Here is a 27,702-nt window from a genome sequence, read left to right as displayed (position 1 = left end):
CTTGAGATCCCCTCCAGTTCCCTTAGGTTTGATGGTGAACGTTGGTGGAAGCCATTTTGAAGTTTCTCTAGAGATGCTCAATTGGGTTTAGGTCAGAGCTCTGGCTGGGCCAGTCAAGAATGGTCACAGAGTTATTCTGAAGCCACTGCTTTGTTATTTTAGCTGTGTGCTTAAGGTCATTGCCTTGTTGGGAGGTGAACCTTCAGCCCAGTATGAGGTCCAGATCTCTGGAAGAGGTTTTCATCCAGGGTATCTCTGTACTTGGTTGCATTAATCTTTCAACTATTGCAATCAGTTGTCCTGTCCCTGCAGCTCAAAAAAATTCCTCATAGCATGATGCTTAACATCAAAACGTTCAATATTCATCTCATCAGACCAGAAAATCTAATTTCTCAAAATCTTGAAGGCCTTTTTTGCAACCTGTAAAGAATTTTTTCTCAAAATGTGGTGTTGAGTGTACATTAATGAGCAAAATAAATAACTGTTTTGGAGTAACTCCAGGACATTTCATATGCAAAATAAATTAGTTTCTTTGCACAATCATTCCAGCAGTGGTGGTTGTATCAAAGGACAACAATCTTGTTTCTAAAGGACAACATTGCAAAATTTATAGTAAATTATCTTCACGCAGGTACATTTTTTAACAACATCCAATTGAAGAAATGTATGTATATGGCAGATTAATTAAATTGAATGTGAATGCCCAGATGAGAAGACCCTTTTAAAGGCAGTGACTAAGCTAAGACATACCAAGCTACGGCACCAGTTCTGGCTTAATGATTAAGATGCTGTGTACCACATATCTTTGCTTTTGACTAATTTTTCTTTTTGTCTTGACCAGCAAGGGGGCCGAGTTAAGGATGCAACAGTGTGTGCCAGAACTGCTTTATAAGGCAACTGTTATTTTGACACACTATTAAGGTGAAAATATAAACTAGACCACATTTATCATCTAGCAACAACCATCATTATATTGTAAACTTGCACTTAAAACCTTACCGGTTTAATGAGTAAATAACCCACAGAATAGTAAAGAAACATTTGAAAAATGACAAAACTTGTGATATAAGTTGTCATACAAATGGAGGTGGGCTTGGAGACCATGCTTTCTATTTGTTAAACGCTGACCAACTACATAACTTTCATAGGCTGAAATATGGATACGGTTACAACTTATCTTATCTGGATGAGCAGTGGACCGAAATATTTTGCACCAAAGTTTAAGAACTTTATTAAGAATGTCTGTAATTGACTAAATCAGAATTTTTATTAATACTGATGAAGTATGGAGGCAAAAATGTTCACTATCTGCCATATATACTGACCTCATCAACTCTACTAAAATAGTATCGAGATTGAAATTGATTACATGTTATCGGAATTATCTCAAAAACTTCTCATCAGCAGCAATCTCTTCATTCACTGGGTTTTCTTACACAACGTCTTGGCTACACCCACTTGCATGGATTTTCCCCAAGAATTCTCTCTCAATAAATACAAGATGATGGAGACATGGAGACCATTCAGAAGAAGAAGCTTCCATTCATTGACTGAAGTGGTGGTCAGCAGGAGTAGATACCAACATAACAAATGGATTGTACAAGTAAGTGAAACTTTTAAGACGCGCTGAGCATATTTCGAGAAGTATCACACACAGGGAGCTCTGCTGCTTCTACTCAGAGCATTACATAATAGGAACTGCTCAGTTAACCCCATGTTAACATGACCATGTCCTATTCTCTGAAGAAATTGCTTACTAGAACTTATTGTATATTGCTGTTAGTTTTACTATGTGTATATTTATTATGATAATATTTGAAGAAGTATATCTAAAACAGATATAGAAGGTCAGAATTTGATTACAGTTTCTTATCTGCATCAAGGTAATCCAATAGGTTATCCACTGACTTTTGGCGAACAACAAGCAATATGTCATAATATAATTATGAAAAAGTTAAATTAAAATTCAGCTTTGATGCATCTGTGTATATGTATAAGAAAGGATAGTATTTATTTTGAATATTTATTTAGGAAATTAGAAATTTTGAGGGATACAGTTATCTAATCTGTACTGTATCTAATATGGTTAACTTTTTAAATGGTACTTTGACTTAGAATAGGACATGGCCTGTCTTACAGGAGCTTAGCGGAGTTGAAAAAGGCCTGCCTGTACCCATATACCATCTCTGTAGATTATATATAATACACTCTTTCCAGTGTTGTGAAAGACTATATGCAACCAACAGTATATCTTGGCTGTTTTTATCATGGTTATTCGACGGCCCCATTGGGAAACACAGTCATTCATTTGAATGGCCATATTTCCCACCAGCATCGGGTTTGAGATCACAGAGCAGGTCCTATACCGTTGTGTGTACACCTTCATGTACATATAGTCTACATTATGTTACTTTACCAGCAGGTTATGGTACCGGCAATGTTCCTGTGACACAGCAATTACAAATAGTGGTAAATGTTCTAACTTTGTCTACATTTCTCGTGTCAGGCTCTACATCATCTTCCTGGCTTCTGGTTTGTTTGGCAATAACTGCAATGTTTCTAGATGTGTGGTCAGCACCAACTTCTCCCCACTTCACCACTCACAGTAAAGAAAGTCTCCAATATGTGGCAAATGTCTTAATAGCAGAATCAGGCAAGCTCCGCTCTGAGGTGCGTATCCTCCAAATATATATTCCTAAAGATGTCATTTCATGTATCTCTACTTTATATATGGCAAAAAGGCTACCTGCATATGACAATTGAAGGCTGCACAGGCCTCAAACTTGGGCACAACCGTGGCCATGGAATTCACATGTGCGTAAGCCCATAGAAGTGAATGGGGACATTTGCTAGCTGCTAAACCAAAGGCTAGAGCACATTGAAAATTCACCTTTATGTGCATAAGGGCTAAAGGTGGAGGCAACTGGAGGTAGGGAATAGGCCCCATATACCCGTGTGAAAACCCTATTACAACATAGATGTAAATGAGGTACAGTGTACAGATTGCACTGCTCCTCCATTCATTCTCCTTGGGACTGTTAAAAATTGCCAAGTACTATGCTAAACTGCCTCCAACAATCCCATAGATATTGAAGAAGTTGGGCAAATACGACCTGCCAATCCATACAGATCATTCAAGGCAATTCTGATCAAGTAATTCCATATTCTGTGGCTAAGGGATATTAACATTTGGCCAAGCCCTTTAAATAGCACAAAAGTAAAGGCTTTCTGTCCCTTTAACAGGACTCCATATTCATATCTTACAGTGCTGACAGAATACTTGCTCCGGCTCAGCACTGACAGACAAAACTTCCTTTCTTTCTGATAGTTTTGACTAATGTGATCCTTCCCTATATAATTTCTATGACTTTCCCTGAACATCTTTGCCGGTAAAGTGAGTATTGAAATGTGTCTGAGCTTTAGCTGACATTGTCCCCGGGGAGATCAGGCAGCTAAGCACATCTCCTGTGTCACTGTATGGCGGACTGTGTCATTTCTGCTCAATATGATGCCGTCACACATATTCCCGGACACGCTCCAGCACATTTTTATGCGTTGATCACACGTTTTTAGTAGTCCCTGTGGTCCGTCTGCTTTCTATAAACACTATTGCTCTTTTTACCATTTTCCTGACGGATAACAGAAATATAACATTTTATACAATCACATAACAGACCAAATTTATCACAACTTAAGGTAGACTGTTAAAATGAAAGCTGCGCTCTGGTGGGTTGCTGTGGGCAATAAAGTCAGTTCTTCATTTATGAGGCCCGGAGTTGGTCCTGCTTGTGTCTGATGATGTCACTGGGTCATAGGGTATGCATATTAATGGAATATATAGTTTACATAAAAAATAGAAGATCACAAGAAGTTGCTTGTTAAGGATTGTGCCAACAGGTGACATTTCTATCATGTATAATAGTCAATGGAGGCAAAATGATGCAGTAAGGTCCATATTTCTAGGAGCAAGGAATATTAAATGTAATGGAAAACCAGGAAATAACAATTGTGGCAAGGGATACAAAAAGGGCACATCCCTGTTCCCTCCTACTGGCCAGAGATGAAATGGTCAGGCTCCGCTAACCACAGCTGCTACTCATTGGCCGATAGACCCCCCATTCTTACACATGTGACCATGGAAGGTAGTGATTGGCTACAGAGCTTATGAAAACCTCACTACTTCCGGTGAAGATTAGAAAATGAGGGAATATGGGTCTTATACCATCCACAACCATCAGAGGGTTTTCCAGGTAGCCTAGACATCCCTTTTAATTTTCTTCTCTTGGTAATAACATATGTGGAATCTTTAGTGATAATCCAACTCGGATAGAGTTTGGTCTTCCCTTGTCTTTGTGGCTTTCCTCCAAGTTATTTAACACAACTGTGTTGTCCATAATAAGACCTAGTTGACCCAATTATGTTGTTTAACAAAGTGAATTTCTATATCGTGCTGAAGAATATTCTAAAGTTTGATAAGTAATAGAGCTGGATGATCTACATTTCTATTGAAATACTAAGAATAATTTGTATTTTTCTTATAGATCTGCAAAACTCCCCACCTGTGCACCAGCAGTTTTGAACACTTATTGAGAGCGGACCTTAAACTTCCAGAAATTAACAATGTTGAGTCTGGATGTCTCAGCACAAAATTCAATAAGGTAGGCAAGCATCATATACCTATGTGTAGTATATTCTGATATAAGAAATCTCAAATTATTAAGATTTCCCTTTTTTAACGCTCATTGGTTAGAACAACTACAATCTGTAACACTTTCTTTTCTCTTTAGGAAAAATGTTTGCCCAAAATCTACAGTGATCTCCTGAGGTTCCAGCCATATTTGGATGTTTTAAAGGAATCTATGCCAAGCAACAAAAACATCATTGAGTTTATGCAAGTGAAGACCATCTTCTTGGCAAATGGTGTCAGTCAAGTAAGTTTCATTAAAGTATCAAACTCTACTGTTTAAATACATTTATATGGGAGGCAGAAGTATATCTGGATGGGCATTTACCCTGGATGTTGCTTAACTAACATCTCTAGAAATATGAAAAGGACATTAAAATGAACCTCTACCCCAATTTAAGATAAATCAAACCATTATCAACACTTCCTCCGTGCTGATTTAGATTTACTGTACATTCAGTATAATTGTCTACATTCCTCTCGTGACTACTGTACTTTCCTGCTATGTAAAATGTGTAATTACAGTAAATGGTGCTATCCCTCGCGTAAGTAACAGTTTAACTCAGCAAGATAAACCCTCAGGGGCTAAAAATATTCTAGTACAGCACAGTGTGTAATCTGAGATTGTTAACTTTCACTTACGCAATAATGTAGAATACTCTGCTTACCATATTTGGTTTCTTGCTGATAACCCCTGACTATGAGATGTATATATAGCACAAAATATATGTTTTGTGGTTGTAAAACTGTATTACTCACTAATATGCTGCAAATAATAGGAAAAGATGGTTTAAGGATAGCCATAACCCCCTATGCTATATTGGTTCAACATAGACCTAGAAATTAAAGGGAATCTGTCCCCACTATTTATCTACCCCAAATAACTGCTATGTTATGTAAGGCTATGTCCACACATGTCACTTATACTTTTGCTTTTATGGTCCAGTTGCTCCTTCCATGAAAAATCTTCAGAGGCATTAATAGAGCGATCTGGGCTCCAGCTCCACATTTTGCTGGGCCCAGGAGGACATGGATGTGACGAGGCTAAGATTGAAGGATGAGACTGTTCTGGGTGTTGGAAGTGTAGCAGTGGGTGGAGTCAAAGCCCTTTGGGCACTCTGGTAACGCCCCCTAAAGCACTTCAGCCTCAATTGCATATTTCTAAAGTTAACTTTTGGATTGCATGGAGCAGCTGGAAAATAAAAAGAGAGATATGAGTGGCCATAACCCTATGTAGCATAGCAGTTAGAGCAGTTATTTTTAATATATAGTACAGTAGTTGATTTTTTTAAATTTAATTAATAATGCTACAATTATGAATTGTTATTTGTGATGTTATGACTCTACAGCGTTTACTATAGTCCTAACATTTTTTCAAAAACCATGCCTTAGGCCTGATAAGTGTAGCTCCATATACACTTTCTATATGACTATAACAATTTGTCACTTCATATTCTAGCTAATAGAAAATCCATCAGAAGACCAGAAAGACACAACCTCCGAGATTGCACTGGCAGATTTCCTATCTAACGATCCCTGGACACAGAATCTAACGAGTTACATAATTCTGCAATCCTTTAAGGACTACATGCAGAAGACGGCTCGAGCTGTACGTAACAGTGTGAAGGTTTCTAAGTGATAGCACACCCTCTACATTACTACTATGTAGTAAAGGATCTATTGTTCTGTTTTCAGAACATGCACTGTCTTATTTTATTTTCAAATGTTAATTATTTTATTTATAATCCGTTGTGAATTAATTTTTTATTTAAATATTTATTTTATTTAACCTTTCTGTATGTTTTGTATAATTTTTGAAACTTGCCAAATCATTGTTCACACTTTTTTTTTGCCTATGATGTTTCTAATGTTCACAATGTGTTTGCACACTAGGAAATTCTTACAAATTCTACACCAAACCTAAAGACCACACATATGCTAAAAATTGTCTTTTTTGCATATGTTTGGCAGGTATGTGCAGGCATATGCCATATGAGGTTTTTTTTTAGCACATACATGTGTGCACAACACAATTGCATGAGAGATGAGAGCTTTTACACCAGTTAGTGTGATACACAAGAGTTATTTTCAATGAAAATAGATTACCGGTAGTTGCAAGATTCTTATTTTATTTTTATGTATTTATTTCGTTTTTTTGTATTTATTCTTGTGCCTATTTATTACTTTGTTAAATAGATTATTTTTTAAATAAAAAAATTTAATACATTTTTAATAACCCATGTGCTTCAAGCAGTTCGCCATGTAATTTCTTTACAATGATGCATTCCCCCGTTGCCAATTTCCACTTCCAGAGATTGAATCTCCCCCAAGTGCATAAAAAAGTACAAAAAAGTGCACAAGGAGACCCACTCTAAAAGAAATAAGCCCTCCATAAAGCTTCCCTGATCATATGAGCCTGAAAGCCCTGCAATGGGGAGAGATGAGAGAGCTATACTTGGTGATTCATGGGTAAAGCCCAATGATTTGTGGCTTTTACCTAGGCGTATGCCTAACTGGCCGCCAGAGAAAGGTGAGAACGTGCCCTCCTTTGAAGTGGAGGAGGGAATTCGAGTTGCAAGGGCTGTGAGGAACCTAAAGGCCACATATATTCCCCAGACCTCTCTGAGGTTCAAATTGGTATATCCCAAACCATGGAAATCAGAGCACTTTTTCATCAAAATAAGTAAAGACAAGTTAATAAGAAATCCTAACCAGACTCCTAGTGATCTACATACATACATTACCCAGGAATACATTTACCTTAAATGATTGTCCATATAATGCAATGACAAACCAGGTCCACCATAGTAGGAACCCCTCTCCATTTAAAGGATTTATCCATTTTCATCAAAATAAAGGATATTGTTTCTGTAATGAAGAGTTCTACAATCTTCATTGTTTACTTCCTGTGGATAAAAATCTGTCCCTGGTCTTGCACAAGGGTGCAATGTGTTATAACATACAGCTCTGATTATGTTATGTCATATAATGAGCCGTGCACCTGTGCAACATCACATGACCAGGGAGCGGTGTTTATCCACAGAAAGTAACCAATGAAGCTTGCTTTACAATATCAGCAAGCAGAGATCTAGAAAAATATGAGGAATTAATACAGAACATATATTGGAATATAATAGATCTTTTCATTACAAAAACAATATCAATTACTTGCTGAAAGTGCTCAACCATGTAGTGGAGGCTTCCAAGCAGGAAAACTTCCCCTCCCCGTAATGCTTACATATGGGCCCTGGTCAAAAGACATTCCCATAAACTCTAGTGAGGTGTGGCCATTATTGAGATTAGCGAATGGGTCACTTTGTTTCACCTAATTGATCAGTTGACATAGAGTAGCATATCTTACAGAGCTTTTGATAGGAGAACTAATTTAGACTGGTATTGATGCACATGGTTTAGGGCAGTTGCATTTAGCTGAGATTGTTCCAACAAACTTGGTTCAAAATGAACGGAGTTCAAGATCTGGCTGCCACAAGGACAAGCTTTGTCAGACCAAACTTATGTTTTTAAAAAATTGTGATCTATGTTGCAGTTTAAATAATATGTGGTGTTCCGATTCATAAAGGAGGCTACAAAGAGTATTCCTGTGCGGTTTGAAGCTGTTGCAGCAGTTTAATGGGTGCACCTACTACTCCATAGGCTCGTGACAACACTTCCTTCAGGTTGCAATAACAAATACAGCATAAGTACATGGTAGGATATGAAGAGACCTCAGAGCTCATTGGCTGGGATGCCAAGTCTTAGACCCCGGATGACCAAATATTGATCACCAATCCTAAAGATAGTTGATAAAAACAATCCCAGAATAGCCCATTAACTAATGTACAAGTGCCTTGAAAATTAGCTCTCCCAGCTGCCACCCCATCTTATAATTTTACCTTTACAACCTGAACAGTATTCTTTCACTTTGAAAAATTGTGGTGAAAAATTTCGGCCAATCAATACAACATAAGGTCAATTTCACAAAAGCTTATAATGTCTCCAGGTAGAAATTCCATATTTGAAGTCTGATCTCATAGGGTGAAATCCTGTCCAATTGTGGGCACCAAACATCTAGTTTCTACACGCGGGCAAGTATTTGTGTGACAATGACCTTAAATTGTACAATATTGGGTGATAGTATACAGAACAAAGATATGGGCTTTGTGCAGGTTCTTGCTCATGATTTTCTGCTTTTTTCTAGGGCGAAAAACCTGAGCTGGGGCACAGGAATAGTGAATCTTTTTGATACAGTTGGAATCTTATAAGTCTATTGACCAACATTGCATAGACCAACTATTTCATTGTGACCAGACCACAGGGATCTCCCAATTCATTCACCCTGGTCCTCCAGTGGTGCAAGACCTAGAGACTTGTTAAGAAGACTTTTTGTCACTTCTTAATCAAATCCGCCCAGGACCTTAAAAGAGATGTCCCAAGTTGGATTGTTATCTACATGGGGACATTACAGAACATGTGTGGGACATTGCAGAACACAACGCTCAGCTCTCTGGTAGTAGTGAGTGCTGGAAATAGAATTCAGTGGAAAAATCAGACTTTCAAGAAGACTTTTTATACAACTTGGCATTGTGCCAAACCAGTACATCTCTTTCAGAAGAAAAGATGCCTCATTCACGGTTACAAAATTACTGCTTATCATCAATGCAAAGCAAGGCGGTGGGTTGGTGAGAGGTCAGGAGAAGGTAATGCTTTTACAACCCACACCAAGTTACATTTAAACCTATTACTGATGTTGGCATCGGTCAAATGTGAACCAAGAACCCAAATGTTGAAGACCAACTGCACCATCCTGTGAATCACTGTGGGGAAATTCATTATATCAATTCACTGAATGTTTGTAGATAGTTGCTTAATCATAGAATAGTAATGTATGAGTCTACAACGTACATTGTACGTTTGGAATTTGGCCAACCTAATTTTTTTTAAAAAAAAACAATGCACCCAGAAACAGAGATGCTAAGTTCTTCAGTACAACCTATTGTATTAATTAGGTTATGTTGTAATTATGCGTAGAATATCAACTTTCATATCCCGTGTTTAGTCTATGATGCTTGACTGCGATTATGAAGCAATGTTAACATCCGTGAGAATTTCAACATTTCAATTCAGATCGACTTCCTAGAACATTTCAAGTGACATCATTTATGCCACATTGTTTCATACAGTATTAAAGGTAATTCTCAACTGGGCATTCCCATTTTATTTAATTAGTTTGCTAAATATATACATTTTTTCAATTGTATGTTATTGAAAAAATCTACCTGTGTGGAGATAATTTCCCATAAATGTAGCCATGTTGTCCCTTTGTCTTTGGATGAGTAGATTACTGTATGATGCAGAGCTCCAGTGCTCTGTCTTCCCTGCCTTTCTCTGCACAAGCAGTAACACTGATTGTGTCCTGATTGGCTGCGCTGTTTGTGCACGTTCACGTGAATGCCCTGAATGTTATTGGCATCATAGCTGATGCCCCAACCAAGAAGTTCAGCCCCCTTCCGGAAAAGCTGAGAGGATATTACAAATAGCCTCATATATCTATTAGCACTATATCTCAGGATAGGAAATAGCCAGTAGCATGATACAGGTATCATTGGGATTGTTTTTAAAGGCTATCTCCGGCTGTGCCAAGTCCTTTACAATTACGCTTTAAAAACTCATGGGTTGTGTTTGCAGTATGTTTTGGGTTATTGTCCCCCTGTATTGTGAAGTGCTGCATTAAATATGATAAGAAAGCACATCCCTATGCATATCAGAATTTATCTGGCTGCTTTTGTCTTCAGTCACATCATTAATAACCACTAGTGACCCAGTGCCGTGTATGCCCATAACATCACATTGCACCCACCATCGGGAATGGTGTGCTTTGGATCAAAAACTGCAAGCCTTCATCATACTTTTTTCTTCCCATCATTCTTGTACCAAAATACTGGTTTTGGCTGATCCTTACATTTCTGCTTTCTCCCTGATGGATTTCTTCTTTATTCTCAGCCCAATGATGGTCTGTTTTATGCCTTTTCTGCATATTTTCTTAATATGTGTGGATGATTACTGTCTCAGCAGTAATATATAATTTACTCAGCAAAATCACCTTTTATGGAGGGACAGTGTGCATAAGTGACCACCGATCAGAGTTCGCATTACCGCCTGTAAAGCGTCATAGATGCATGGAGAGGCAATTTTACTCCTTAAGTACACATGATACTTTTCTTCCCTCTTACTCTATTGCAGTACTGATGCAAGGTCATGTGTCCAGAGCTCAGTTACACAGTTCATACTGACGATGCTCCAGTCACATGACCTTCTACTGCGGTTTAGAGCTAAAGTAGTAAAGAGCACTAGCAAGGCACTGTGCACTCTTCCACAAAGAGCCATTGGTAGGATCAGGCAATCACACCAACATCCTGATGCAGTAACCTGTCACAGCAGCCTACTCAAAATAGGGAGTTTACGAAGTGCTTTAACTGCAGGGGAATCCTGTAATATCACTGAAGACACTACAGGGATTCCCTGAGCAGAGGGTGAGAGGAATGTACAGAAGATGCAACGCAAGTCTTTTCTGCATGACATTGTGAGTTGTTATCATTGGATCACTACTATACACTACCCTGCAAATGTATTCGGCCCCCCTTGAACTTTTCTACCTTTTGCCACATTTCATGCCGAAAAAAGCAGGTTCAAACCATGATACTTGCCCCACCATGTGTGACAGCGAGGATGGTGTGTTCAGAGGGATGAGCTGTGCTGTTTTACGTCAAACATAACGTTTGGTATTGTGGCCGAAAAGTTTGATTTTGGTTTCATTGACCAGTGCATGACTTTTTATGGATTGTGTGAGATGAAAGTTTAGAGGGACGGCCGGGTCTTGGTAGATTTGCAGTGGTCTGATACTCCTTCCATTACAATACGATTGCTTGCACAGGGCTCATTGGGATGTTTAAACTTTGTGAAATCATTTTGCGTCCAAATCCGGCTTTAAACTTCTCCATAACAGCATCACGGATCTGCCTGGTGTGTTCCTTGGTCTTCACGACGGAGAAGCCTGAGACTATCACAGAGAAGGTGATCCTCACTGCACTTCTGGAGTGAGTTTGCTTCACTGAAAGTAAAGGAGCAGAATAATATTGCACGTCCCCTTATTCAGTTTATTATTTTTTTTACAAAAGTTGAAAATATCAATAAATTTTGTTCCACTTCACAATTGTCCCACTTGTTGTTGAATCTTCACCAAAAATATTACAATTTTATATCTATATTTGAAGCCTGAAACGTGGCAAAAGGTAGAAGGGTTCAAGGGCCCGAATACTTGGGCAAGGTCCCGTATGTACCGTAATTGTGACCTTTAGATCACTTTTATATGTGATCTATACATAGAAGAGTAGGAGACACATATATAACCATATTCCCTGCCATCTGGGGAGTATTTGTTTCTGGAGAGAAGTTTTGTTAAGATAACTAGAATTTAATACATAGGCATAAATTGCCTATGAATTACTTATTACTCCTCGGCTATAAAAAAAAAAAAAAAAAAAAAAAAATAGTATTTTTTCACTTCTGGAAAAAAATGTAATGTGACCGATGCCAATGATCCACCTTGTGCTCTTCATGGTAGGGTTTGCAGAGTTAGGCCCCAAGCAATGAGAAAACCAGTCTCCAAGCCGTTCATTACTACAAACTACCTTTATTCATTACAAAGAATACTTATGGCAAGAGCTCATCTATTCCTGGACAGGAAGTGCCCATGTCTGTAGCGATCTCTGCCGCCTTCTCCTCACCCTACAGTATTCATCAGAGAGGAATTTCCCTAAACACCGTCAGTTTATGGTCGTATCCAGGGACAACCAAGGACCGATAGGGACAGGTAGGAATTATATCTGAATTACTGTATTTTTGTTAACACTGAATTAGAGAACGTGAATTGTGTATACATTTGTATATTTAAGAATACCCCTTTCAATTTTCTTGGCAAATATAAGCCTGTAGATGCCCCTGCTTTACACTCCTTCATTATGTACATTCTTTATCTAAAATCTAGGTTTCCTTAACCCCTCTGCAACTTCAAGATGACCAACATTATTTTACACGTTAAAAAAAACCCTTAAAGCGAACCTGTCATCACAAATTGGCCTAATAAACCATGACCAGTATGTTATCAAGTCGCTGAGCAGCTTGTAGCTTTCATGCTCTGGTGTGGTGGCATCATCCAGAAAATCAACTTTGAAGTGAGAGGTTGCTTTTATGAAGTCAAGGAGGAGAAGCGTTTAACATTGAAGTCAAGCTCTCCCTGCCTTGCAGTGCCCTCTTCACTGTAATTGATGGTCGTGCATTCAAAGACATCATTAAGCAGATCCTTAAGTCTGGAGCATGATGTCAATCACATAAATGGTGGTGTTCAGAGGCAAGGAGAGCTTGACTTCAGTGTTAAACTCTCCTCCTCTTCAACTTTATACAACCAATTAACATCTCACTTCAAAGTAGATTCTGGATGATGCCACCAAGCTGGGTCATGAAACGAACATGATCTAGAAGCAGTTCAGCTGCTTGACAACATAATGGTAGTGGTTTATCAGGCTTATTTCTGATGACAGGTTCCCTTTGAATAAAAACACTATATAACTGCAGTCACAGATCCAAAATTAGAGGCTTATCTCTTTTTATGATTTTCTTGACTTCAGAAAGACTTGGCGTTTACAGCAAGATCTACAAAAGATCCTAAAACTTCCAACTACGGGACAATGTGGATATGAATTATTCCTGCAACACAGGTGTAGTTTATTGAAATACAGAATTACCATATGTTGGACAGTGATACATTTAGACAGAAAATGTACAACAACAGATCACAGGAGTAAAACATTGCAAGTAAAAAACGCTTAAATAATATGAACAAGGCTGTAAAACTTTTGCTGCTTCTTCAGGGACAAAGTCCTGCACAAAAACAACTTGTGCAATAAGACGCCACAGATCCTGGTCACGTCATCTGCAGAACCAGCCATATTTTATGCCGTATGCAATAATAGTTTTACACTTGGTCACTGGTCTTTATTTTTTCTTCCATGCTTGTTTTAGATATCTTTGATGCCAAAATCTTCATCCCCATAATAAACTGAAAAAGAGAGCACAACGCATTATGTAGATATCTTAATCGAAGCAATGATAAAACAAGTAGCTGGGATCTCTTTCACTATATTGTTATTTTTAGATATCCACTGGATATAATATAAAATATAATGAAACCGGACCACCCCTTTAAATGAAGTCAAAGTGAAAGGATTTTACTGGTTTTTCTAGGTTTTCACCAAGTCCATCATGTGCCCCAAACTAAAATTAGTAAACATCTCAGCAACGTTAGATGGAAAAAAGTCAAAGAATTTCCTTCACTTCTCCTTCTGTGACGGACAAAGGGATTCCTTTTACTTCTGGTTTATTTTGGAGTTTTCTTTTTAAAAAAAAAAAAAAAGCATAGTAAATCTCATGAGGAAATTTAAATAATGGCCAGAGGTTCCCTCTCTCTGCAGAAAACTCAGCTTTTAAAACTCCCTGATCTGTAATGGGACAAAGCAGAACAATCGGTGTAATAACAGAATATCCATAGAGCCAAGATACAGAAGACGTCTACAGTTGTAGGAGAGTTCAGACTATGAGATGTTGGAGATAAAGTAAATTGTTGGGAGGGAGTTCTGTTTCCTGTCCATTAATCCCACTCATTACCGAAACCCCCCCATTAAATGTGAAATATGGGATTTTTCAGACGGCCATATTTACATGTTATTATTAACTTCTTGACTCAGGAAAATGAAAGGTTGTTTCTCCAGAAGACAAATGGCAAAAGAGTGGAAAAGCCACCGTACAGCTTGTTTTACGTAATTAAAATCCTCCCTTCTTGCTGCATTTGTTGCCTCATTTTAATGGTAGTCTACAAGCTGCTCGAACCATACAAAGCTACAGCCAGTGTTTGATATAAGAACTGGTCAACACACTTATACGTGGAATTGAATTTGATGCAATCTGGTGCACTGGTGTGTGAGAGCTCTTCAAAGTACTGCTGCACAGCTCCTACCCTCTGCTATGTGTCACTGCTGTAACTGGCTTCTGTTTGAATACTACAGAATTTATCAGTACAGTACGGGTTGCATACAAGACATCACATTTATATTTTACTTTTTTTAAATTTATTGTTTGTTCATTTTTCACAGAATCTTTCAGGTTACAATTCCTTTATTGCCTGTCCCACCTAGAAGTGTATAGGGGTGGCCAAGTCGAGAACTAGAGCAGTCTTCCCCAAGCTATGGGGTGTCATCAATCCCTGTCCCTTACAGATCCTCTGGTTTTGAGGATCATTTGTTGGGGGCACTTTCTGGAAAAGAGGGCAAGATAACTTGCTAGAGCATATTGCACTTTGTTTTAGTGAAGAGGACCGTAGAGGAACAACAGTGAAGATGAACGACTCCTGAGTATCAGCTCAGCCTCGTTGATCATAAAGTGATGGCACATCCTATGGTTACAACTTGGGTGTAACCCTTTAAGTTAAATCTGTTAAAATATATACGAAGACCCCCGATTTACTGATACGTTGTGAAATATAAGAGTTTACATTTATGAAGTGAATAATGGGATGCGCTATAAACATTTTATTGTGCAACATCCTCTACGACGGGTGAGAACTGGATTTGGCTATTGTTAGAAATAAAAAGTATAATCTGATCCCCCTCCCCCCGCCCCCCCCAAAAAAAAAAAGAAAAAAAAAAAGAGAAACCTCTCTGGAAAGCAATTAAGGAAGTTACTCATGCAAAGTGAGCGCAGAAATGAGATATATATAAAAAGATCTGTTCACATCATGCTTTCCCTTCTACGTAAATGGTTTCGGACAACATTCAAATTTTGTAAACGGCTCAAGTGAAAACCATGTGTGGCAGACTATAAGTAAGGACGGGATCACATGTTACAATGTGGGAATCCTTCAAAAAAAAGTTTCAATGGCATAACCCCCAGCTGAAAGTTTTGTAGGTGGGAGAGGTTTATGTTAATTTCTGAAAACCTTCTATAGAACGAACTATTGAAATAAAGGAATATTTCCATCTTGGACAACTGTCCATTTACAAAGAATGTAGAAAATTAATCAAATAATAAAATAATTAATTCAATATGGCCGTCTTTTGTAACCAATATGAATAGGAAACGTAGCAGGCCACCAACTATGTCAAGGGTTCATGATACAATTGGCCAATTTCCTTCGGCAAATAGGGTTTAAACTCTTTCCAGTCTTATAAAAGTTGGGGTCCTCCAATAGAACTAGCCATTAATATCTCTTTAATAACTTCCTCCACTCCAATAATAATCCTCCAATATGAACTTTTATCAAGTGATACAGGAGGTTGAGCGTTTACAATATTACTCAGTAACGCAGTTACCTTAGTACGGAGGGTTCCGGCATCCCGGGGTCAGCTCCCCTTTTAAATCCTGTAAGGCAAAAAGAGAGTGATATGTTTTTCTTAAAACCAAGAGTAACAACCCATTTTAAAGCTACGACACAGACAACCAACAGAAGTACAGCACAGAGCATCATATTAGTATAAAAGTGCAACTTTTTAACTTAGACAATAGTCTTGGCTAATGATAAGTTATCTGTGGAAAAAGCATTCTACTTATTAAGGGATCAGTCACCTGGTCCGTTAAAACAACGTCCGTGGGCACTGATCCATTAATAAGTATTGTGACACCTGTTCAAAAAATATATGGCATATGCTTATTTCGCATCTAGCCTAAGTCACCTATTTGTCATCAGTGGCAAAAATGGAACATTTTCAGACAATATATTTTTCAGCCACTGTTTGAATATATCCTGCTCTTATGAGGATTCTAAAAGCTGCACAGAGGGCACAAATAACACCCCACACCTTTGTGAATATTCTACCAAAACACCAAATTTCAGGCCTATCTAATGTGTGTCAGCTTTACCATAAGGTTAGATCTTAGGGTTATGCAGGATCCCACATCAACCACTTCAAATAGTGAGGGGACCTACTACTTAAAGGGGTTGTCCACTTTCAGCAAATAATTGATCTAGTTTGTGTAATGAAAAGTTATGCAATTTTCCAATATACTTTGTGTCATTTCCTCACTGTTTTCTAGATCTCTGCTTGCTGTCCTGCTATAGAAAGCTTCTGTGTTTACTTTCAGTGGATAGAAATCTGTCCATGGTCATGTGATGGACATGCAGGTGCACACATCTCTGATGATAACGTGATAATAGCGCCTCATGCACCTGCGTGTCCATCACATGGTCAAGGACAGATAGAAGCTTTCTATAGCAGGACAGCAAACAGATCTAGAAAACCGTAAGGAATCGATACAGAAAGTATATTAGAAAACTGTATACCTGTATATCAATTATTTGCCGAAAGTGGACAACCCCTTTAATTAACCTTCTACTTATTAGCACTACCATAGACGCTGCTGCTTTTTCAGTGTCAAAACCTCCTTTTGTATGGAAATGTTGTACTTTGATAGTATGGAGTCTACCTCAGCGCCAGTGTCTGACATTTTGGTGGCATTGAGGTTTATTGGTATATTCTAAAAGAAATATTAGTTATTTTCAGCTTATTCCTTTAGAGGAAAACACCATGATGAAGTCATTACATCCCTACCACTGCCACTTCCTTCAGCACTTGAGGACATCTCAAGGTTGCATTGAAAAAAAGGAAAAAAATTGTGACATGTCCTATTTGCAATAACCAAAAAGTGGAAATGTCCTACTGTCTTACACTTCCCTTCTTACGCCGCAGCGTAAGGAACTTTCACCCACTCCGTCAACACCAACACTCTGCATCCTTAAATTTCTCTCTAGCCCGCACCCTAGGGGGATTTATCATATGCTGGTGCACGGTGCCCCAGCTTAAGATTAAACCCTGCATGATATATTTGTATATAAGCTTTAAAAACCACTTTGCTATTCTTATTCTTATCTCCGTGTAGAGCATTATGGGGATTTACGGCTTGGTATAAAGACTGATATTATCACCTTTTCAAACTGAAACTAATAAAAAAAAAATTTGCAATGCCCAGAAATAAACTTGCTAAGGTGAAAATGTACTTCTCGATTGAGTAATGACACCACATGATTATTAAAAAAAAAAAATTCAGAGCACATGTAATACCAGCAGCAGCATGGTTGTTCCCCCATACAAAGCTCCCATGATCATTTCTGAGAGCATTGGTGGCTTTTGTTTGATGGCCTGGGATATAGAACTGCTGAAATAAGGCAAGAGCCAATGGTGTGGCTAATGATGGTCCCAACACCACCAACACTTCCATAATGCCCCTTTAATGATAACCCCCCTTAAGGAAATCTGTCACCAGATTTTTCCTCATTAGCAGCCCCCTCAAGTAGAGTATGAAATGTCCTTTCTACAATTCGCTTCTATGTGAGATCTTGCCAGTTTACCTATAAAACATCTTCTCCAACGTCATCTGTGAATGAGCAGAGAAGAATAATATTTGCCCAAGAAGAATCAAGTTTAAAGTTGGAAAAGGGAGCATCACTTCCGCTGCCTCCATCTATGGTTCTTTAGTACATTGAAACATGGTTTGATGTCATATTTAACATAAGTATATCTTCTTTCAGACTAAATCAGCCTTGTGGAGATAAAGGATGCAAAAAAAAATTCTTATCTTTACTATGACACCAAAAAAACTGTTTCTTGCTTATATAGAACTGAAGATAGGGGCATCTGCAGTGACAACGCCCCTGCAGCTTTTAATCTTGAAAAATGGGAGAGATTTCACACAAATGTGGGAATTCTAGACAATTCTAAGGACATTTCATACCCTACCTGAAGGGGTTAGTAGTTTCATGAAATCAGAGTATTTAAAGGGAACCTGTCACCAGGAGACCCATTTTTAGCACTCCCCCAGTCCCCACAGAGCATAGTACATACACTGCCAAAGTGTTTTTGTATTAAAAATAGGTTTTACAGAAAAAGATATGTTATATTGTACCTTTCATTAGCATCTGCTGTGTGACTAGGTAGTTGCCAATTAGGAGGGTCTGGAAAGGAGCAGTCCCCCCCCCCACCCTTGGGGAACATGTGACCTTTTCAAATACATGAATAACTCCCCACACTCGGGATTGGCTGTAGAGGAGCAGGGGCTTCGCTAAGCCCAGTGATGGGTGTTTTCATATATTTGAAAAGGTCACATGGAGTAGCTGTTCCCCAAGGGTGGGGGGGAACTGCTCCTTTCCAGCCCCTCCCATTTGGCAACTGCCTAGTCACACAACAGATGCTAATGAAAGGTACAATATAACACATCTTTTTTTCTGTAAAACCTATTTTTTACACAAAAACACTTTGGCAGTGTATGTACTATGCTCTGTGGGGACTGGGGGAGTGCTAAAAATGGCTCTCCTGGTGACAGGTTCCCTTTAATAAACAATGTATGCAGTATGAGCAGTCATAGTTACAGTAATGGGCGATGCCCACTTTCCTTGGAACTGAAGATTGCAGTGTCACCCAATTACATATCATCTGTATAGTTTCATTGGTGACACATCCCTCCAAAAATGCACTCAGCAGAAAATAAAGTGGATTTTTCAAACAACCAATAAACATTGTGGGGTTGGGAAAAAAAAATTAACCAGTGAATCAGATGAGATAATGAAATTCATTAAAGATAGACTTTTTCCCATTGTTCCATAGAAAGCCATGACTACCACCACTAACAATTAACAATATCAGATTGAGTTGTCCTATTTGTGGATTAAAGAGGTTGTCTAAGGACAGTTTCACGCTGCCATTAAAACGCATTGCAACACCTGAGGAGAGGTGATTGGCCTAATTACATTATAGTTGACATTTGCTTTTATAAAATGGTACGTTAATGAATATGTTAACAAAATGCAAGTGTTAACACCATATTTACATACCATTTTGGAAACGCAAATGTTAACAGTAATGTTATGAGGCCAATCACCTCTCAGCTGTCTTAATGTGTTTGAAAACTCAATGTGTGACCGCACCCTCAGGACTCTGAAAGGCCCAAGGCTCACGGACTGACAACAGCAGCGTGAAATTGGTGCGTGCATAAATATAGACTCAATTTACCTATCCTTTACTCAGCTGCCTCCCCGATGAGCCGCCACATCAAACATAACAGCTTGTATTTTCTGTGACGGGTATTATTTAATAATGACTCTATTAACCCCTTCATGACCGAAGGGTCATTGATGCCCGAATGTCCAGGCCAATTTTTGCAGTTCAGCTATGCGCTTCTTTAGATGACGATATCTTTGGAAAAGCTTTACATATCATAACAATTTTACTTCGTATTTTCACAACCTGTGAGATTTTAACTTAATAGGATAGTTTTATTACGGTAATTACACATTTTTTTCTATTTTTTAAATTAGCTGATAAATGAAAAAGGAGAATCTCCACTTTCATATGATATGCTTGTGTATGGATTCTTTAAAGAACCGGAAATATCCACTATTAGGCCACATTTACACGACCGTAGCCCAACATACATATTGGTGTGCAACAGAGAAGGAGGGATGACCCCTGCCCTCTCCATAGGAGATAGCGGTACATGGCCGTACAGACAGGAGAAGATAGAACATGTTAGTGTGTGGTACTGTACCACCACCGTGTGCCTATCGCAGGCCGTATATATGTCCCCATGACAGTTGTGTCAATGTAGCCTTGAATTTATAATATTGGAAATAGAAAGCTATATATATTATATATATAAAATCGCTTTTTTACTACAACTTTAATAGTGGATAGTGATTCTGATATATATACTGTTTAATATGACACCAGAATTGTGTTTCTAGGGTTTGCACATGTCCTTTCTATAGGGGACATGTGCAAATAGGACACATGGCTATTGAATATGGGGGATTGGAAAAAAAATTGTAATAGGGCCTTTTTTAGAGCCTGGTTTAAACATTTTTTTTTTGTTTTTCATAGTTTCACCAGGTTTCCTGAACATGCGGTCTTGGAGTCATATTTCCAGAAAATAAAGAAATAGTAACTGGCATTATCACCTTTTCAAACTGAAACCTCTCAACAAAAAAATAGCAATGGGCAGAAATGAGATTGCTGTACACGAATCACTTCACCACTTCTGCATTTCTGTGTATTGCCCTTAATTTCTGATGTAATAGTAGTACTAAGAAGGCAGGTCAGAGGAGTTTCACTAGGCCGAAGCCTGCCATGACAACCTCGAGAAAGGACCATTGCAATCTAGACAATGGGAGGGCCTGTTCTCACTTTTCTCAAATATGTACTTTGCGCTCCATTGAGTATTATGAGCAAAGCGCTATCTCCGACACTCACTCTCTCTAACTGTCCATGACCTTATACTATCATAAGGTCCTGGCAGTGTGATTGCTCATCGACAGCTAGAGATCACATGACCCTCCATCAGCAGCCATTTTGTGGACAGGAACGTCTGGCTCATGAGGTAACAGACAGGAGGCTTCACTTCCCATATCAAGAGAGAGGTGCAGGACTATTAGATGTATGTTGGTAAATTACCTAAAACGCCGCCCTCCCTTTTAATATGTATTAGATAAAGTAATAACTATATTTATACTATAACGTAATTCAAAGCTACTTTGCATAAAATATTGAGGGAAAAAAATGTCACTTGGCTTTCAATTTTCATTCAGATTTTTATTTCTCCTTTTGCTTCACAACTTCTATATTACAGCACATTTGGCAAAGATTTGCTAAAATACTGCCTTCCGCTTCCCTGCAAGGTCTATTTTCCATGACATGAGGTAAAAGTTGTTGAATCATCAACTTTACTTCTTCCATTGAGAAAAGTTTTAAGGGATAGTCCAAGCTCAATTAGTTTTCTTGTAAACACTTATGCTGCATTTACATGCTGTATTTACACTGTTAACATTATGTTTACGCAACCACAACATTAACTTAATGTAATAAGAAAGAAAAGGCAAAATAAACACATGGTTTACACAATGGAATTCCGTTTACAGTCCCTTAAAGGAAACCTACCACCATGTACCTACTTATAAAGGTATATCGAGTAGTAGGTGCATCTATTGGACGTGAGGATAGCCCTTTTAAAGACTAATCCTCACGTCCCCGCAACCTTTTTATAACTTTTATTTCCCTAATATTCAGATTTTCTAAAGAGGCGACTGTGGAGTGGAGTAGCCGAAGCTGAGGCTACATGGCGCGGTTACTCCACACCCCAGTAGCCTCTTTGATCCTAGCAGACATCTTCAACGTGCAGCTACGCGCCCTCGTCCGCAAAGCCTGCCGTCTGCGCATGCCGTTTTTGCTGTGAGACGCAAAGAAAAAAACACCATAAAATTGTGGCCCAACTGCTAGACTGGGGAGAGGGGAGTCCAGCCAACCGGGAATCTCCACAGTGGAACATACCCCTGATCATCATTACTCAGGGAGCACCTGTGGGCCGGATAAATTAGGCATTAGGGGGTTGCATGTGGCCTGCAGGCCATAGTTTGGGGACCACTGCCCTAAAGCATCACTCACATGATTGCATATCGTGGCTATGAGTTAGCCGCAAAAAACGCAGCTAGCTAACAGCTTAGGCTGGGTTCACACGTCGTTAAACCTATACAGTTGGATCCGTCGTGTACATCAGCAGCAGCCAGCCTTCCCTAATAATCTTGTTTACTCCCCTCTGTACTCGTTCCAGTTTTACTATGTCCTTTTTATAGGTCCAATGCGCCTCCTCTATAGGTAAGGACATAAGGACATGGGTGGTTTAGTGACAGGGTCTCTCAAAAGGAGATCTACAATCAAAATCAAGCATAATCTCACTGTTGCTACCCAAGCCCCTCTATAATTTGGTTTAAAAGACTTTTATACTGTCCCACCCATCCCCCCACAAACTTGTGCTACCTGAAGAAAGTACATGTAGTCCCCAACTTAACAACACCCGACTAACAGACGACCCCTAGTTACAAACGGACCTCTGGATGTTGGTAATTTACTGTACTTTAGTCCCAGGGTACAATGATCAGCTGTAACAGTTCTCACAGGCGTCTGCAATTAAGGTTTATTGTTAATCCTGGTTCTTATGACAACCCAAAAGTTGAAAAAGCCAATTGTCAGAAAAATTTGGCTAGGGTTTTTTACGACTTACATACAAATGCAACTTAGGAACAAACCTCAGAACCTATCCTGTAACTGTACTCACTGCAAAAGTGTTAAAGAAGAAGAAAGGAGGATGAGACTGTGTAAGGCCGCGGTCACACGTACCGCTAGACGTCCGTTTATAACGCAACGCTAGCGCACAGGGGGAGGTCCTCGGCCCGAACGCACATGCGTTTCCAGAGAAACGCATGCGAACGGCTTAACAATGAACGCATGTGCGTTCGGGCCCAGGACCTCCCCCTTTGCGCTAGCGTTGCGTTATGATGGACGCTTAGCGGTACGTGTGATCGTGGCCTAAATGTCTGTAAAGCCAGATCAAAGAGGGACCAAAATGCAAGTGAGAGAAGGCTTGGGAAAAACATGTGTTTTCGAAGAGACGCGCGCATTCCATGGTAAACTTTTTGACCAAACACCCTTCAGGCGCAATCACACGACGCGCTGCGTCGCTTTGTGCGTTGCGTTTTTGACACATTCCACTGGCTTCAGCCTTGATCACATGTTAAGGTAAGGTATAAGGTAACGCAATGTAACCTTATCATGTAATCAAGGCTGAAGCCAGTGGAATGTGTCAAAAACGCAACGCATCGTGTGAATGCGCCCTTTGAATGCGTTTAAAAACACATGGGAATCCACACTCAGGCTCATTAGCATAATTTTAAAAGTTGATTTTAGAAGGAAGTAGGCCATGGATAACAAATATGAGACAACCTCCACAGTCTTAGCACAAGGGCACGCTGGGAGTTGTAGCTCTCTGGGATTGGAGCACAGTATACTGACCTAAATACAGGACGAGGGGGATGAATCCCCAGCGGATGGTGAACTGTCCGCACTTGAAGACCTTTTGCAGGCGCTGTTTAGCTTCTTTGCTGAGTTCAGGCATGGCTGCAGAGGACACCAGCGACTACCGGAAGCAGCTGAGCGGAAGCACTGCACGGTCACTGCGGGACAGAGAGGACCCTGCTCCTGCGCTCACGGCATACAGCGCCACCTGGTGCTCCGGATACACATCACATGCCGCACTGTCACTGCGGGACAGAGAGGACCCTGCTCCTGCGCTCACGGCATACAGCGCCACCTGGTGCTCGGGATACACACTACATACCGCACAGTCACTGCGGAACAGAGAGGACCCTGCTCCTGCGCTCACAGCGCCACCTGGTGCTTCTTGCTGCACACTGCATGCTGACGTCTGGTCAGGGTATAGGTCACAGTGTAATTAATTACTAATTATTACCAGCATAATCCAATGACTAAACAATTTCTCCAGGCCTTCTACATGAATGGCACATGAAGACCTCTCTAGGACTACTAACATTGGTCTGACATACTAATGACCAGGGTTACATTACTATAATGACTATTACTATAAATTATGTCTCCATATCATGGGCAGAGGATTCAGAGCTGCACTGAGCCAACATCTCCTGTATCCTGACAAAGAGTATAACATAAAAATAATGAAATATCCATTAAAGAATATTCAAAAATCTACCAATTAGAAGTACACCCTCCGCTATTACCAGCGCTATACACGGTGAGCGGCTCGTGGCCCTGCAACAGCGACATCTGGTGGACAGAAGCAGTAGAGCACGCAATGAAAAAAAGAAACTTTCCCAAAGTTTATCAAATTCCACTTTATTCACAAGAGAAGACGTTGTATCCAGGATTGTGTCTAGAAAAACACACTGGTGACCTGTTTATAAGTAAGCACACGTTTCCGGATATTATTGTCACCCATTAGACCGTGTACATCGGTGGTGGGTGGGCCTGGAGCTAACACGCGGCTATAAGGGGTAAGGCGGGCTACACCCTTCCTCTTTTGTCGTGGTGGCTATGGAGAGGTGGGTGCAGTGTGGTTAGGGTGCGATAAGTTTGCTGTATTTTTTGCATTTTGTGCTCCATAATGCAGTAATAGTTACTCGTAATATATAGAAGTCTTGTCTTCCCCCTCAGGGACCTCGTGGAGGGTCTTGTGTAACAATCAGAGTGACTCCATATTCTCCTGAAACTTTTTGATAGTTTTTATTAAAGTCTGTCTGGAGGTGATGTGATGCACTAAAATATCTGCTTAACTTGCTATGTCCTCCCTTATAAGTCCAGACCTCTAATGTGCCCCCCTTCTATGTATACTGAGGGGTTGGGAAGAGCAGAACTAATCCAAAATATAGTGGGATCTCCCGTATATTACAGAAGTGGGTAGACTCATAGCACTTGCATTAAAGGATTTTACCATTTGACATGAATGTATGTTGGTATATGTCATTACAGGTAGTGGGTATAGAGTATGTGTACATGGGCACAGAACAGAGATTGTAAAACATCTGTAATGTGCAATTTTTCTACTTTGAAATGAGTCTGTTGTGGAACATGGTATTTTATGAAGTATTAAAGGAAATCTACCATCTTAAAATGGTAATTCTGACCTAAACATAGAGATGCACCGTGCTTGGTAAGGCGATGCTGGAGGTGGTCGTGATAAGGCACGGAAATCCGCAGTTTAGATGAGGTCGTTTTTTTTTTTTTTTTTTATCAATCGGCATATGGCCCCATTTGGCGCTCCAGGGCACTTGGTCCTGATCATAATGCATGTGCCTTGCGTGCTTGAAACTTCACTCCCATCCTCCCTCCCTCGCTCGATCCCGAGAGCCAATGAATTCACTGAGCTCTCGGAAGCGCTGGCACATGTGCCCTGTATCTTCATTTCGCGTGGCAGCGCATAATGAAGATGCAGTGCGCATGTGCCACAGGTCCCGAGTGTTTGGTGATGTCTCCGGCTCTCGGGAGCGAGGGGGGAGAAGTTTCAAGAATGCAAGGTGCATGCATTGTTAGGATTGTGTCAGGAGCGCCGCATGGGGTCATGCCTATTGATCAAAACTGCGGATTTCCATGTCTTATCACAACCACCTTCAGCATCGGCTTACATAGCGCTGTATAATGGTATGTTTAAGTCAGAATAACCATTTTCAGATGGAAGAATTCCTTTAAGCTTTTGTTTTTGTACACTGCATGAGTTAAACACATTTGTAGATCTGCAGAAGATTCATAGCATAGGGGTGCTGACGATGATGTTTTGAAAAGGAATCAATGCAAGACGGGTGCTGATTGCTGATCACATATGTTTGCATAGAAACGCCTCTATGATCAGCCATGGCCTGCTGTTTCCAAATGGAATTAAAATGCATCGTATTACAGCTCCCTCATATATGTGGATGAATATAGAAATGCACCCCCCCCCCCCCCCTCCCTTGTCTCGTGACCTGATATGAAGCTTGTCCATAATCCTTCCTATATTCTTAATACTATATTTATTCTTGCAGATCCACTAAGATGCCAATTTCTCCCTTATTACTGGGGCTACACACGAGGACCTGTATATTGTCTGAAACCTGATCAAGGTAAACAGCTGAAAAATAGTCAGACCTAGAATCTCATGAGCGATACATAAAATTGTGGCTTTATTAATGGATCAGAAGTTTTAGTAGCTGTTTGCTGTTTTTGCAAAACATGTAATGCCATATCATCCAGTCCCCCAACCCTCTGTACCCTTAGGGCGATGCCACACGTTAGTGTTTTCAATCCGTTTTGTAAAGGGATCCAAGAACGCTGAAGCGGCCCCCAGTCGATCGCATATGCAAACACTTGTGATTGGCAATCAGCTCCTGTCTTGCATCAACACAAGACACAGAGCGCTTATTGCCGATCAAACGTTCGTATAAACGGATATGCAATCAGCCGCGGGCCGCCCGTTGCACATCGGAATCAAAACACTTATGTGTGGTATCACGCTTAAAGGGGTATTCTCGCCTGGGCAGTCACATTCGGTTTCGCTAATCTTCCATTTATAAACATTTCTTCAATTGGATGTTATTAAAAAAAAATGTTCCTGTGTGAAGATAATTTCTCATAAATGTAGTCATTCTGTCCCTTAGAAACGAGATAGCTTCCTCGGATACGACCACGTCACACTCTGGCAGCGGTGGCCAGACATGAGCTATTGAGTCCTGTCTGACCTCCAGGATTCAGCAATCATTACCACAGGATGGCTGTGGGTCATGTAGTAAATCCCGGACATTTCATATACAAAAACCTTTTGTTTCTTTGTGCAATCCCTCCAGCAGACGTGGCCGTATCAGAGGAAGCTATCTCGTTTCTAAGGGACAACATGACTATATTTATGAGAAATTATCTTCACACAGGAACATTTCTTTTATTAGATGTTATTAAAAAATATGTTTATATATGGCAGATTTATCAAACTGAATGTGAATGCCCAGACAAGAATACCCCTTTAAAGGCCCACCTATAACTAGGGTTTCCACTTTATCAACTAGTAAATGGTGGACACAGTAGAGGTTTACTTGATCCACTAGATCAATGCAGTTGCCTTATAACTGTTGGGAAAGGGGCGAATTGATGCTCCTTTTTGCCCAAGTAAATGTGTGCTCTCCCCTCCGCAGCAAAACTGCAAGTATGTGACCGTGTTTATGCCGCATCAAGACAGAGTAGTCTGCCACTTTTGTGGGTAGCTCACAGCTGCACTATATGGTCATGTACCTGAGGCTTTAATAAACCTGTTCAAAAAAGTTTTCCAAATATTGATGTGCATAGTCAGTGATGACAGTTGTACTCCTGATTATATCATCTTTGATGTTTCTAAGGATTTACCTGAGACTATGTGCATCACCTGAGTCCTGCCCACCTTATGTGTGGGAATCATACCTAGTCTAATTTATATGGGGGGTGATTGAAGTGATAAATGTACTGTAAATTAAAAATGTGCTTATCTATTTTCCTTCTGTCTCCCCATGCCTTCATGCCTCAAACAGAAGAAATAAGTGGACATACAAAGGTGAGCTC

The 27,702-nt window shown here is 39.8% G+C and overlaps 2 protein-coding genes and 1 long non-coding RNA gene across 3 annotated transcripts; 2 read left to right on the top strand and 1 right to left on the bottom strand.

Annotated features, from left to right (window-relative positions):
- Positions 1 to 1,505: 1,505 nt before the first annotated feature.
- IL6 (interleukin 6) lies at positions 1,506 to 6,323 on the top strand. The gene is made up of 5 exons (XM_072154831.1): positions 1,506 to 1,603; positions 2,507 to 2,670; positions 4,542 to 4,658; positions 4,788 to 4,931; positions 6,144 to 6,323. The coding sequence occupies exons 1-5, from the start codon at positions 1,591 to 1,593 to the stop codon at positions 6,321 to 6,323; spliced, it is 618 nt and encodes a 205-aa protein (XP_072010932.1). The 5' UTR covers positions 1,506 to 1,590.
- Positions 6,324 to 12,312: 5,989 nt separating this feature from the next.
- Positions 12,313 to 14,539, top strand: LOC140133522 (uncharacterized). The gene is made up of 3 exons (XR_011855917.1): positions 12,313 to 12,554; positions 13,369 to 13,458; positions 14,485 to 14,539. It is a non-coding gene; the product is annotated as an uncharacterized lncRNA (long non-coding RNA).
- Positions 13,436 to 23,864, bottom strand: TOMM7 (translocase of outer mitochondrial membrane 7). The gene is made up of 3 exons (XM_072153798.1): positions 23,623 to 23,864; positions 16,105 to 16,153; positions 13,436 to 13,799 (listed from the first exon to the last, which is right to left on the bottom strand). Exons 1-3 carry the CDS (start codon positions 23,723 to 23,725, stop codon positions 13,784 to 13,786), a joined length of 168 nt encoding a protein of 55 aa, XP_072009899.1. The 5' UTR covers positions 23,726 to 23,864; the 3' UTR covers positions 13,436 to 13,783.
- Between the last annotated feature and the right edge of the window lie 3,838 nt (positions 23,865 to 27,702).

Source organism: Engystomops pustulosus, chromosome 5, assembly GCF_040894005.1.
Source record: "Engystomops pustulosus chromosome 5, aEngPut4.maternal, whole genome shotgun sequence".
Classification (NCBI taxonomy): Eukaryota; Metazoa; Chordata; class Amphibia; order Anura; family Leptodactylidae; genus Engystomops; species Engystomops pustulosus.
The sequence above is the reverse complement of the archived record's forward strand: the minus strand, read 5'-3'. Positions and strand labels throughout refer to the sequence as shown.